The 12,690-nt window shown below is 37.3% G+C and overlaps 1 protein-coding gene across 24 annotated transcripts in view; it reads right to left on the bottom strand.

Annotated features, from left to right (window-relative positions):
- Positions 1–234: 234 nt before the first annotated feature.
- Positions 235–12,690, bottom strand: part of NRXN1 (neurexin 1) — a 678,763-nt gene continuing 666,307 nt past the window's right edge. For all 24 annotated transcript variants that reach the window (XM_066546261.1, XM_066546262.1, XM_066546271.1 and 21 more), the window contains one exon: positions 235–3,625. In XM_066546261.1, the coding sequence (XP_066402358.1) occupies positions 3,318–3,625 (308 nt within the window). In that variant the 3' untranslated portion in view covers positions 235–3,317. The remainder of the gene's footprint in view (positions 3,626–12,690) is intronic.

The following is a 12,690-nucleotide window of genomic DNA, read 5'->3' as shown; positions in this document are numbered from 1 at the left end:
TTCAAATTAAGCAAGTCTCTGCAAAAACCAATTAATTGATGTTATTAATACTTTTCTAAGTGGGCCAGTTGAACAGAAGACTTGAAGGTTTTCACTGAAATGTATAAAGAGCTCTGAGGTTACTTTTTCCTGACATGAATGTTTGTAACTTGATAGCAATTTACCAATTTTTTTCACAGCCTCAGGATCAACAGGTACTCACAACCTAAGAACAAGACAAGAAACAAGACAGCATTTGTATTAAGAAACATTTTTATTAACAAAACAGTAAATTCCACTTGCTTAGCATTTCCAATAATGAATAAATTGGCCTTGCAACAAATAAAAAAATTGTAAATATCTATCACAGAAAGCACTATAAGGTTAGGGGCATTGGGCCTCTCTTTGATGTCTTAGGGTTGAAAGTTTCACACGTTATTTAGTGTTTTGTTAAAAAAGGCAACACAATACAGTCATAGAAATGAAGCCATCTCAGTCAAACAAATTAGGTTATTATAGAGAAAGGATCCAATTTTATGTTAGGTAGTTGGTTTATGTCTGTTTCTTGTTGCTGCTGCTTTAAAAAAAAAATTTAAATCCACTTGCTGGCATTTCTGATACATCCATAATTTTTATTTTTTTGTTAAATTATGAAATTAAAGAGGAAAAAGGAGAACCTTCAGAAACAGTGTTAAAATTGTGTTTTCTTATTTTAATAGTAGGAGATCTTTTTTTTTTTTTTGTCCTTGATGTATGGATTTAGTTAAAGATTGATCTACCAAACTGCCTGGAAATTGGCCTGACAATGCTATTTCATTAATGCAATCAATACCAAGCAGAAAAGACCATTTCATCTCACCCAAATCATATTCTGTCATGCCCAGTCTCCTGTCAACAGATAATTCTTGTTCTTCTAGGTACCTTCAAGCACTAAAATCTGAACACCACCTGGCTTTCAACTTCTTTCCCCCCTCCAGCTGAAGTCTCTTGATCTCCAGTCACCCTTGCCCCTGCCATTCCCTGAGTACAGCTGTCTTGTAAAGGTGGGAGAAATGATGAGTGCCACAGGTGAACAACAATCTAAGAAATGAATATCAGATGGATTTTGTGGTTTTTGTGAGTGGTTTTTTTCCCTTCATTTTTTGCGTAAATGCTAATGAAAATAAAAAGTCGTTTCACAAATGCAACATGTCACACCTTGATGTGGTTGGCAAACTTCAAGAGAGGTGTTTCCATGTCAGCTACATGTATTTTTAAAGTGCTCTGACTCCCAGATAGATAGCTGTACCAGTTCCCAACTTTATTTCATCAGCTACAGTGAGTAACACGCAACAAAATGTTTTGTGTCTGCTGTTTAAAGCTAATTTTAAATTTCTCCTTCCTGTCTGTAAAGTGTGAATATCTCTATCCCTCCCAGGAGGCCTTCTGATGATTTGGTTGATTTCTATTGAACTACCCTCTTTCTGTCTAATGCATTCCCTTTGAACTTCTGTGTAAATAAAATGTTATGCTATGATTTATTGCTGTGAAACTAATGAAATATTACTAGAAAAAAATTCCAAACTTAACGTGTAAATTACAGCATTACGTTTCATGTGTTTAACTAAAATGCATTAATGTTTTATATATGCAAGATAAGCTGTGTCACTTTAAAACATAATGAACTTATATCTGTCTGGTTATGATGTCTTGCAATACTACACAATCAACTTAGCTAAAAATACTTTTTCATATGTCAAAATGCCCACCATTGAAAAATACTATCGTGCACCTCAAGAGTATTTCCTTTTTGGAGAAAGGGATAAATTCTGCAATAGAATCAGCCTGGATAATTACAATGGGTATTTTTAGATCTTTTACCACCTAGTGCTGTAGTAGCTGTTCTTCATATGAATGCCAGATAAACACTATATGATACTTCCTAAGATTCTCAAGAAACTCATCATTCTCGTAATTTCTAAGAACAAGGTTTCTGTAAGGCAAACCATGCTCTCCAATAGTGAAGCTTTGACTGGAAGCCAAAGGCCAGTTTAAGTCACTAAATATTTAGCTAATTAATGAATGTATATTTCTAGGAAAATTGGCCATTCTGATCAACTTCATTGATGCATATCAGGAGCAAGAGATGGGGATAGGAGGGAGAAGACAAATTACAGTAGAGATATATTTTTGCTTTCTAGTCCACTTCTTTCATACAAACTACTGAAACTTAATTGCAACATAATAGAGCTGTACAGGTAAGAAAAAAATTAGCTGACTCTTATATACATTCATACACATCCCCCTTTGTATAACCACTACACTGTAAATTAAAAATCAAAAAAAAAAAAAGGGGAAAAAGTCTGGGACAATTTATAATGGCTGCAAAAAAACTGAAGAATGTCTGTTGCTCCAGATGTCATAAAACTCTCTATACCTAGCAACACTTATAACATTGAGTTTACCAAAAATGGCTGAAGAGCAGATATAGTTTGCATTTTCTATACAACAGGCTATAAAACATCACTTATCACAGTCCAGAAAGCACATATAGATGTGTTTTTATATAAACATATGTAATAACATATTAAGCGTGCATGAAAATTTCCCAATGATTGCATCTATGCCCTCTTGTTTTTCTTTTTTTTTTCTTTTTTTTTTTTAATATTTTTGTGGAAATGTGCCTTATATTCCAGATTTTTGTTTTTGTTTTTGAAAATAAGGCCTCCATACTATTTTCCTCACAACCAGAAAGGGGCTTTTTGAAAGTATTTCTACATAAGTCTTCAGAAAAGCCAGCACTTTGTTTCAAAATGCAAGTTTCCAATCACTGCTTCACTGCACCAGACGGCAAACTCTTTATGTTTGCTTGTTGAGTCACCATATATAATGACAGTCTTCTCTGACAATAAGACTAACTTACTTCTCAAGAAAGCGCTAGCACTTTGGCTAAATCCAGAATCATAGGTAGCTTCTTTTTTCTTTTTTTTTTTCCTGTTTTGTTTTTTTTTAAATTTGATTTTTTTTTCATATTGTGCCTCGATGTTGTAGTAATACTCCTTGCTTTATGAGTGCGTGGTGTCATCATTGTCTTTCAGAAACGTTCCAGCAACATAAAGACAGGCAGAGTAAATGAAAACACTGTGGATGTTAGGGAATTTATCAGCTCCTGTTTCTGAAAAACAAGAGCATGAAATGCTTGTTTTTAAAAACAGTCTTTCCTTTCTGATTGCATTCCCTGTCTTTTCTGTTTGTTTGTTTTTGAATGTGCTTCATAAAAAGTAAAGTAAATAAGTTTGTATTATGTCTCAGATAAAATGAAGACTATTTCTATACAAGCGTTCTTTTAGATGTTGAGATCAGACATAGTACTCCTTATCCTTATTTTTCTTGTTTTTGTTGGAACTTTTAGCGCTGTTGGGCTGCTTCTCCTTGATCACAGCCCCGTTGGATTGTGCTGAGTTACTGATGTAGTTTCGACTCTCGTCCACGTGGTAGGAGCCTTCGTCTCGATTCCTGTACTTGTACATGGCATACAGGAGGATGAGGATGCACAGCGCCGCCGCCGCCACGATCCCGACCACCATGCCCGTCGTGCTGCTGGATTCACGGATCACCTCGGACGAGCCGGGGTACTCCCGTCCTCCTCCTGCCCTGGTGGGGTTTGCTGTGGGTAGATAGGGAAAGAAAGGAGAGGTTATCCTTGAGTTTGGACATGGAGAAGTCAGTCATGCCTGCTGCTACCGTCACGCGTCCTTCTAGCCGCACCCATGGGCCAGGACAGCCTAGAGATGCACTGATGCCTCAGGTTTTAGGTTTTTAATTTTTCAGATTCTGTTCTGCTTTAGTGTGTGGGTCTGGGCTTCATATTAGGGGATTGTAAGTTCTCTTCACAGAGCAGGTAGACCAAACAATTCCTTCTCTAGCTGGGGACCCAAGGACATCCTATCCACATCTCATGCCCAAGAGCATAAACAATGGTGAAACGAAGAGAGAAAACAAGAAGGATGGGACATCATGGCCTAAAGCTGTAATTGGACAATCAGCTTCAATATGCTAATGGACCAAAACTTATAAAAGTGTGAGACCCCGTGGTGGTCCATATTTTTATTTTGGCCATTTTGGGTTGTGCTGCCCAAGGTGGATCTATTGAGGCCTTCTAATAAATCCTTATTCCTTAGCTCCATCCAGTCTCTGTTCTAGGTCAGCCTTCATAAGGCATCAGTGTTCCCCATCTACTAGTCCAAAACCAGTTAGGGTTGCAGCCCATCCCTTTTTCAGGCTTTTAAACAAGTAAAAGGACAGAAAAGAACATCTCATTCTAGCCTTCAAGGGTATAATTTGTCCTAGTGTGTTGTTAAGCAAATAATGCCTAAATAATCTGAAATAACAGACGTGCCACAATTTAAACGCAGGACACGAACATCTCAGAGGAAAGGATTTCCCTCTCCCTTTCTCTCTCCCTCTCTTTCTGTAAGGAACAAAAAGTGACACCATACTATTTATTGAGAAGGCAGTGACAATAAGACAGAATGGAGGGTAAAAAAAATTAAAATGGCTGATAGCAGCCAATAAATTCACTACAAATAAGGTATCCTCAGCTCTCCTGTACACTTCCCTCACCAAGCTTCTCAGTTTCTCCTTTCCTTCTAATATTTTGTTTTCTTTTTTAAAATTAATTATATTTATTCTTATTGCTTTTAGAGAGCTATCCAACCCTATCTCCTATTTTCTACTTCGGAGTCCTCCTTGGATATGGCTACACTTCAGAGAACTTTTTCACTCACTTCCCCCATTCCATCTTTTCATCATTGATGCCATTATCAGATGTTCCTTTAAGGATTGCTTTCTGCCCCAAGAAAACCTCCCAAATTGCACAGAGCAAGGACTCAGCCTCCTAAGAACCCACCTCTGAGGCCAGACTCTGGTCTTTTCAGCTGTGATATGAATAGAACTGACCTATGTCTTCACACTGGAAAATCTTCTTCATAGGAACTATTGTGTAGTCTGGCATATTTTGTCCCCTTGCACAGCCATGAGGAATGAAAATTCCTCCTAATTCCAGGAGGAATTTTTAGTTTAAATGCTCTCAGCACACACAGTGCTTTTGTGTTTTCCATGATCTCCTTTCTTTGTTGAATTTTGTAGCAGGAGGGGAGGCAGATTTTTGGATAGAATCACTTAGAGTGATGATAGCTGAGATGGATCCTCTCTAGCCTAACAAGTGTCATGGACAGAAATGAAGTTATCTGGGTTTCTGCAGTATTCCTCTGATTATACCAGCATTTCCAAACTTCTGGGAGGCTGTGTATCCTCAGCACTGCCAGCCTTGGCTGAACTCAGGAGAGCCAGGCTGGCTTGGAGAAACTGCATTTATTCGTCATTATGCATGGCTAAAAATTCAATCAGTAAAACATAGATGCTAACTAAAGTACTAAATGCTAGCTTTACAATATATTCATGATGTTAACTTTGTCAGGGTGTGCCTACGGGTAGCATTGTTCTGTGGTGTGTTAGAAAAGTGTCTTGCTCAAAGTCCACAAAAGCACACTATGCTCCATAGTCACTTTTTTAAGCACTGTAAAGGCATAATAGGAAGAGGATGATTTTAAGGATGCTACATTAAAGGTAATGCCAGTCAAAATATCAATACTGGCCAAAAAATTGCAACAAGTTTGGACTACCAGAATTGAAAGCAGCCACCAGCTACAGACATCTACAATTGGCCTATGAATAATAAAACGTAGCAAAAAAGCCACAACTCCCCAAAAGAATAAGTTCCTTCTCCACTCTGGTATTACCTATCCTTTACTTATTGGGGATCTGTGTTCTTACTGCTGAAACACTTCCTCCTGGCAGTTATTTCAAACAGGTTTAAAGAAGCTGACATTTTGTTCAGCTGAAAGAACAGAGGGAAAACTGTAAAATTAAAAAAAACCCCAAAAACATATCAAATAGTATTTTAACTTTTTGTATCCTTCTGAAAGTTCTTACTTGTTTTGAGTTGGTGCAGTTGGTACTTTCTATGGCGACACAAGAGATCTTGAAGGTTTTAAGATATTTTTGTCATTTCAGGGCAGATGCCACCCTACTAAGAAAGGTGCCCTGCTCCAAAGTAGTCAGTGACTGGTTTAGATCCTGTTTGTTCATTGTAGCTATTGTAGAAATGGAAATTCTTTTACACCTAGGGTGTCATTTACTGTTTTACAAGCGACAACGCATTGTGTGCAGAACAAAGACTGAGTATTTCCATAGTGAGTGAAAATGAGACAGAGTCTTATCTTACTGTATGTGATTTCAGGAAATTAATTTCTGTCTGAGAAATAATAGAAGCCACTGAATACACTGTCAATACCTAGTGGATTAACAGCTGCTCTTCCCCTTTAAGAGACATACATTTGGGCCAAATACTGTCAACTAACTTCACAATTAATGCCTACTAAATGACAGTTAACAGCTTGCTCAGAGGAAAACATTCTAATATTGCAACCTAAAAGAAACATCTAAGGTATATTTTTCAATGTTACCTAAATTCCTGCCTCTCACCTGATGGCTACCTTTTATTTTAAGAATGTTTTCACAATTGTCTCATTTAACCCATCTGCCTGAGAAATATTCAACCAACTACACTGATGTTATTTAAACTTATAACATTTCAAAGCATCTGTTGTTGCATTTGTTTGGACATCTGGAAAAGGAGAAATTCAGCAAGGAAAAGGACTTGCTATTTTTGTTCCATTTACATTAAAATATGCTTTTAACCTAGTAGGGCCTCTCCAGACAAATGAAGGAGGAGGAAATAGAAAAGTTTTACAAAGTACATAGATTTCTCTGTGACCATATTATATAGGAACAGCTAATGGAGTACACAACACAGCAAGAGTCCTATTCTGAGACAGGGAGGACAGGGCCACTGGAAAAAAGCCAACCTTAATTTCTTCTGAAATCTATATAAATAAATAATTCCACATCCCTAACATTGCTGAAACAGCTGCCTTCTATTTAAGCAATACCTTTGTTTGACTAAGACTGGAGTCAATTCCAAGGGGAATTTACCTATATTTTTTTCCCCTGCAAGACAGGAACAATTGCAAGGGATGGCAGATGATGTCAGTGGAGAGCAAATGAAGATTGTAAATTTACAGAAATCGTGCTCTTTGCTTCCCAGCTCTTTGGGAAACACTGGATGCAGTTTTCATCCCAGCATCTTGGTAGCTGGACCAGGCAGAGCCATTGGCTCCTGGCACATCAGCAGAGGTGTGTCTGCAGGTAACCTTGTCTGCTACTCAGCTGCAGTCACTCTTAGTGTCTGCAGCATGAAAAAGATATTAACTTCATCCTAGACATCTTACTGTAAATGAGAACTGAAATACCTCATTGGAGTATGTTAAGATAAAATTACATAAAATATTATTCTGATTTTAAGAGTAAACAGTTGTCTCAAAAATATACCCAAAGCCCAAACCCTGAAACTATCTATTTATTAAAACAATAAATTGAGGTTGGTTTGATTAGGAACAAGACAAAATCATAAAGGCAGTAAATATGCTCAAACCTTGCCATAACAGTGAGAGGAAATGATTGTCATCTTGTGGTGCAAGAATTCCTTCTTAAAACAACTTCTCTGATGCACAGCTCTTCCTCTCAACAGCACACAACCAGCATTTTTGTACTGCCTCAAAGACCAGCTTAGAAGAAACTGAGTTCTAAAAGCCTCTTCTACCACTTATGAAAATCTTTGCATGAAATAATAGCAATTGAGCAGTTTTACATTGTGTAATAATGGATTAGAAAGTTATTATTCTTGACTGTATTTCTAAGTGGTTTAAGATTTAGAGGGAAAGAAATCTAACTATTTTCAGTGCCCAGTTTTCATTAATACTGTGAAAAGAAAATTGGAATTGCAGGTTCCCATGGTGTTTGTGAATTGAAATTAGCAGATTGAAAAACAAAACAAAACAAAAAAAGACAAAAGGACACCAAACCTGTTTTCTTTACATTTATGCCTTCCCACAAACTGTGAATAGGAAATTACTCACAAGACAGAAATGTTTAACTACTGCATTTGCAATGAGGCATGAAGGCAATTATTTACGGGACACATATTAATTTTCACTCTGTGTGCTGTCATTGCAGACCTGTTTGTGGTCGATTTTCTGCAGCATTGTTGGATTCTGGTGAGCTGGTTTCTGAGCTCGCTGCAAATTCAGCACCTCTGAAAAACAAAGCCCAGCACTTCCCCTGCAGAACTGGGGTAGATGCAGCCCAGCTTCAAAACCAGCATGAAGGTCTGCTGTAGACTTGTGTTCAAAGGAAAATTTTTAAGGTATCTGTTCTACTCTTTGGTGTGCAAACCTAGGATATAATGCCTTAAGATACCTCTAAAGTGACATCAACTAACTTAGCTTGTTATAAAAATAGTCCATCAGTGGAACAGCATCCACAGCTAAAAAGATTGGTTTGCTAAGGAGCTAAACATTCTCTCTGCACTGAGCAGAGTGCTGATTTCCAAGTGTAATGATTTGTCATATATTGACTTCAAATCATTTACAAATCCTGCCAGCTCCTTAGCACTGCAGGTTTTGCAAGTAACTTCTTTTTCCCCTGTGGCTGAGAGGTGGAAGATTGTTTTCTCAACCTTTTAAAATGTCATCACAAGTCTAAAGGGAGATAGGATAGTTGGTTGTACAGTGCCAATTGATGCAGCATACCACATCAGTGGGGTTTAGGAGTTACTATGTTTTGCAGAGCTGGAGGGACTATTTCACAGTTTTATAAGAAGGTTTTGTGAAAATATTTTCCACAAAACTAAATTTAATTTTAGCCAAAATCGAGAATGTAAACCAATATATCGCTTAATGTTTTTAACAGCCTTCAACCTTCAGCCTTTTAACCTTTAACCCTGTGGTTTTGCCCTTTTTATTAGTATATTTTAACATTTCAGTTGCATTGCTTCTCTTTTAGTATTCCTTCTCTCCAAATAAGGATTCTATCTTCTCTTACCACTCCAGGTGTCCTACCTCTCCCCACTTCTATATTTGTCATTCAGCTTTGTATCTCTCCTTATTTATTTTCTATGTGAAGTTATTTTCCTGGTTTTGTGCGTATTCTGAGAAATCTTTGGTAACTTGGTACTTTGTTTCAGAAGTTTTGACTGACTAGCAGAGTCAGTAGTTAGTCTGTATTTTAAATTGAAGTATTCCTAAGTGGGCAGGGAGGGAAGATTTTGCAAATAAGATAACATAAGGAAGACAAAAGAGAAATATTACACTTCTGACAGCATGTTTTCAATCTAGACCTAAGCTGCTGCAATTCTGGACCACCAGTTCAGACAGCTGAACTGGGATCATTTGCTCAGTGAGTTGCATGCTGCTCCTGCTTCCTGAAGACTCAGTGTTAAAGCAAGAAAAGAGCAGGGACACTGGAAACATAAATTTTTGGTGGCAGCTAACAGTAAGATTGGCTGCATTGAACCAAAACTGTGACATTTGGGCTCCACTGACTTCAGGAAAAGTTTTGCTATGAGCTTTGCCAGATCAAGGTTTCATTGCTTGCTATTTTTAACATTGTCATCTCGTTTTTAAAAAAAGGCAAAAAATTCCAAGCCTCCTTATCTAGGAACCAGTTTTGAGCAGAATACCAAAATGTAGTTGTAAAGCATGAGGAATCTGCTGGCTTGGCCTGCAGAGCGTGGAATGATTCTTGCTCATGAAATGAGCTGGAGGTGCAGACACCCACATTCATCTCACAACTGTGGGTGATTCCCTGATTTTCCTCCTTCACTAAGCAGCTACTACATGAAGAGATAAATGTCTATGCCACAAACATTATATATATATATATATGGCTTGAATGTTGAAGCAGAAAGCACAGCATTCAATTTGTTCCAAGCACTGTCATCAAGTCAGACCCATTACTGACAAAGCTGATAATATGCCTGGGAGAAGAAGAAGGGGCCAGGCTTTCAAGACATCCAGAATATCCTTGCACACACACTGGGGGTGCAGCTGCTATAAATACTGAGCTACTCCTGCTACCCAAAGGCTCAGATGCAGCAGCTACACTTGTTCAGCCTGAATCCTATCACTGCCTAAACCATATATGCTTCTCTGGGAATGGGAAGATAAAGACAAATGGAACTCAGGATGGATATAAGTTACATTTGATGTAATTAACGTTCTTTTTCTCCTGATACAATTATTAAAATTAATAAGACTGCCTTGTTTTTCTTTGCTTTTCTCATCATAGTCTATAAAACAATTCTGGTGTCTCTGATGTTGGCACAAGGGAAAAAAGTTTGAGATATCTATAAAGCTTTGTTTCATTTCAGAATATAATTCTTGTGTTCTCACTTCTTTAATCTTTCATTTTTCCCTTTTCTGAAACTTTTTAAAGGGTACATTCACAACATATGATGTATTCTAGATCTGAAGCTACTGTTGAAGCCAGTTCACATTTAAACCATCAAAGTCCCAGATCTAGACCATAGCCCTTAACCTCAGGAGAAGTGCTGGTTTTGAAACCTATATAGAATAGCATGTCAACACAGCAGAAGAAGGTGTTTCATTCAGTTCTTTATATAGTCAGAAGGAGATAGCCTAAGGTTAGACTATTTCAGGTACATGCACCCTCATTATAGGTTACTTTTGCCTTGAATTTTTCCTGCTTCCATTTATGAGCAACATGCTTGGAGAATACCTAGTTCTCAAACTTGTCAGCATTCTCCTACCACTTTGCAGGCTGTCAAATGACACAACTCACACACCACAATACCCCAGTGCTTCTGGCACAGGTTTAAATTAGCTGTGAGAAAGGGGTTGAAAATTACTAGCAGCATCCTTAGTACTAGGTGGGCAAGAGCTAATGGGTGCTCACACTGGCTAATGGCTGCTAGAAAACATCAGCAAGTTTACAGTTTGTTCTTGTTTCCCTTGTCTGGCAGAGGGTCAGCAAACCAGTTCACTGCCAGCAGTCTGGTATGATGGTTACTGGTTGGAGAACTTGATGCTGGCAGGCACCAACTACTTTAGAACGTCATATTAACTGAATTTATCAGGTATTAGAAATTTCCTGTAGAGTTTTAAAGACCTGATTTAACATCTTATTGCTCAAGTTTGATCTGAGAAAGCCTTGGCATAGCAACTGAGCATTACAATGCTAATTCAGGCCAGTATTTTGGCTATAAACCTTCTCCTACCTCTGCAAAATATTGCCTTTCTTCTACCTTTCTCATGAAAAATAGTACTGTGAAAAAGTGAGTTTCCTTCACAAAAAGAAGAAATTCAATGTATATGCATTACAAAGCTACAGAAAACAGTTTCAGTATAGTGTCCACTGTCTGCAAGAAAATATAAGCACTAGAGGTAGCAAATAAAATCAGAATGAAGTGTAGCTCAAGGAAAACAATGAGGTTTCATCAATCAAGGCACCAGTAACACAAGGACTAATTTCAAACAAACTAGAACTCATTCATTTATTAAACAGTCTATGTACACTCTTGATCCTAACTTTAAACTTGATTTAAAGGACAAATTTTTAGGATTATACACTTTAATTTATGATTTTTTAAACAGATCAACATGAAAATTAATGGAACTTGTTCTAGATTCAATAATCTCTCTACTTCATCCTTTTGTAAGTAAATCCTCTCTCTTTCCAAAATTCCTTATTGAATTAGAAAAAAGAGTCTCAGTCAAGTCAATAAACTACTTGCCTGTTTCTGAAAACCTCCATTTTACAATTATCTCACTTATTTTCTGCATTTTTCCTCCAGAGTGTGAAGTTCACCTGTAGAAAATGTTTTTGAAAGTACACATAATCTATATTTGGCCTTATTTAATTGTTTTCAGTAAATATAATGTGTTTTACAGGCTGTTTTTCAATTCAGTGACTCTCTGTTTCCAGATTAAAAAGATCTACACTGTTTTTGAAAATGGTGGAAACTTCTCATAGTGGAGGGTGTCAAAGAACACCTTATTTCTGTGGCTAACAAAGAATAACAAAATATTTAGAACTGTCTAGAACCTATTTTCATTTACTAATGACACATGCACAGCCACTGGAGCTTAATGTGTTTTATTACTGAAAAATTTGAATACCAGGCTTGAAAGCCATGTCTGCTTTATTGAAGAGAGCATGGATATAGATCTAATTTCATTTTTGCCTTTCAGACAAAGCAACTGCATTCAAAGACAATTAATTTTTAAGGTCTATGGAATACCTTATCTGTAAGACAGGTTCTTTTTTGGAGAATATCAAAAAAGAATAGGCCAAGCAACTGTTCATATACAAGCAACAGTAACTCCTCCAAATTTTCTACAGAAAATCAGGAAAGTAAGTCCTCAATTAATTTGAATTAAAGGATGTGATATTCATGGACATATCACTGAAATATCTGGGGAATTTCCTAGTACTGAAAAATCGAAGGAATTCCACTGAAGTCAGTGGATTTGTGAATGGGTGATGTGGAGGGCCTGGTTTGCTTCTCCAGTCCTGGTATCACAGCAGCATCTTGTGCTGCAGCTTTGCCTGCAAATACCTTCAGAACTGACTCACTAGCTGTCTTTTACATCTTTAAAAGAAAGAAAAATAACAGACCCCTCTTTCTTTGGACACTCCTTCAGGCACATTGAGTAACCTGCCCATTTTTATTGAATTATTGTTCATAAAGAGAACATTTCTTGGAACTACTCAAAATGTTGCCACTCAGTTTTGCCCGTTCTGTGGAGATGT

Source organism: Molothrus aeneus, chromosome 3 (assembly GCF_037042795.1).
Source record: "Molothrus aeneus isolate 106 chromosome 3, BPBGC_Maene_1.0, whole genome shotgun sequence".
NCBI lineage: Eukaryota > Metazoa > Chordata > Aves > Passeriformes > Icteridae > Molothrus > Molothrus aeneus.
Note: the sequence above shows the minus strand (reverse complement) of the source record. Positions and strands in the feature narration are given on the sequence as shown.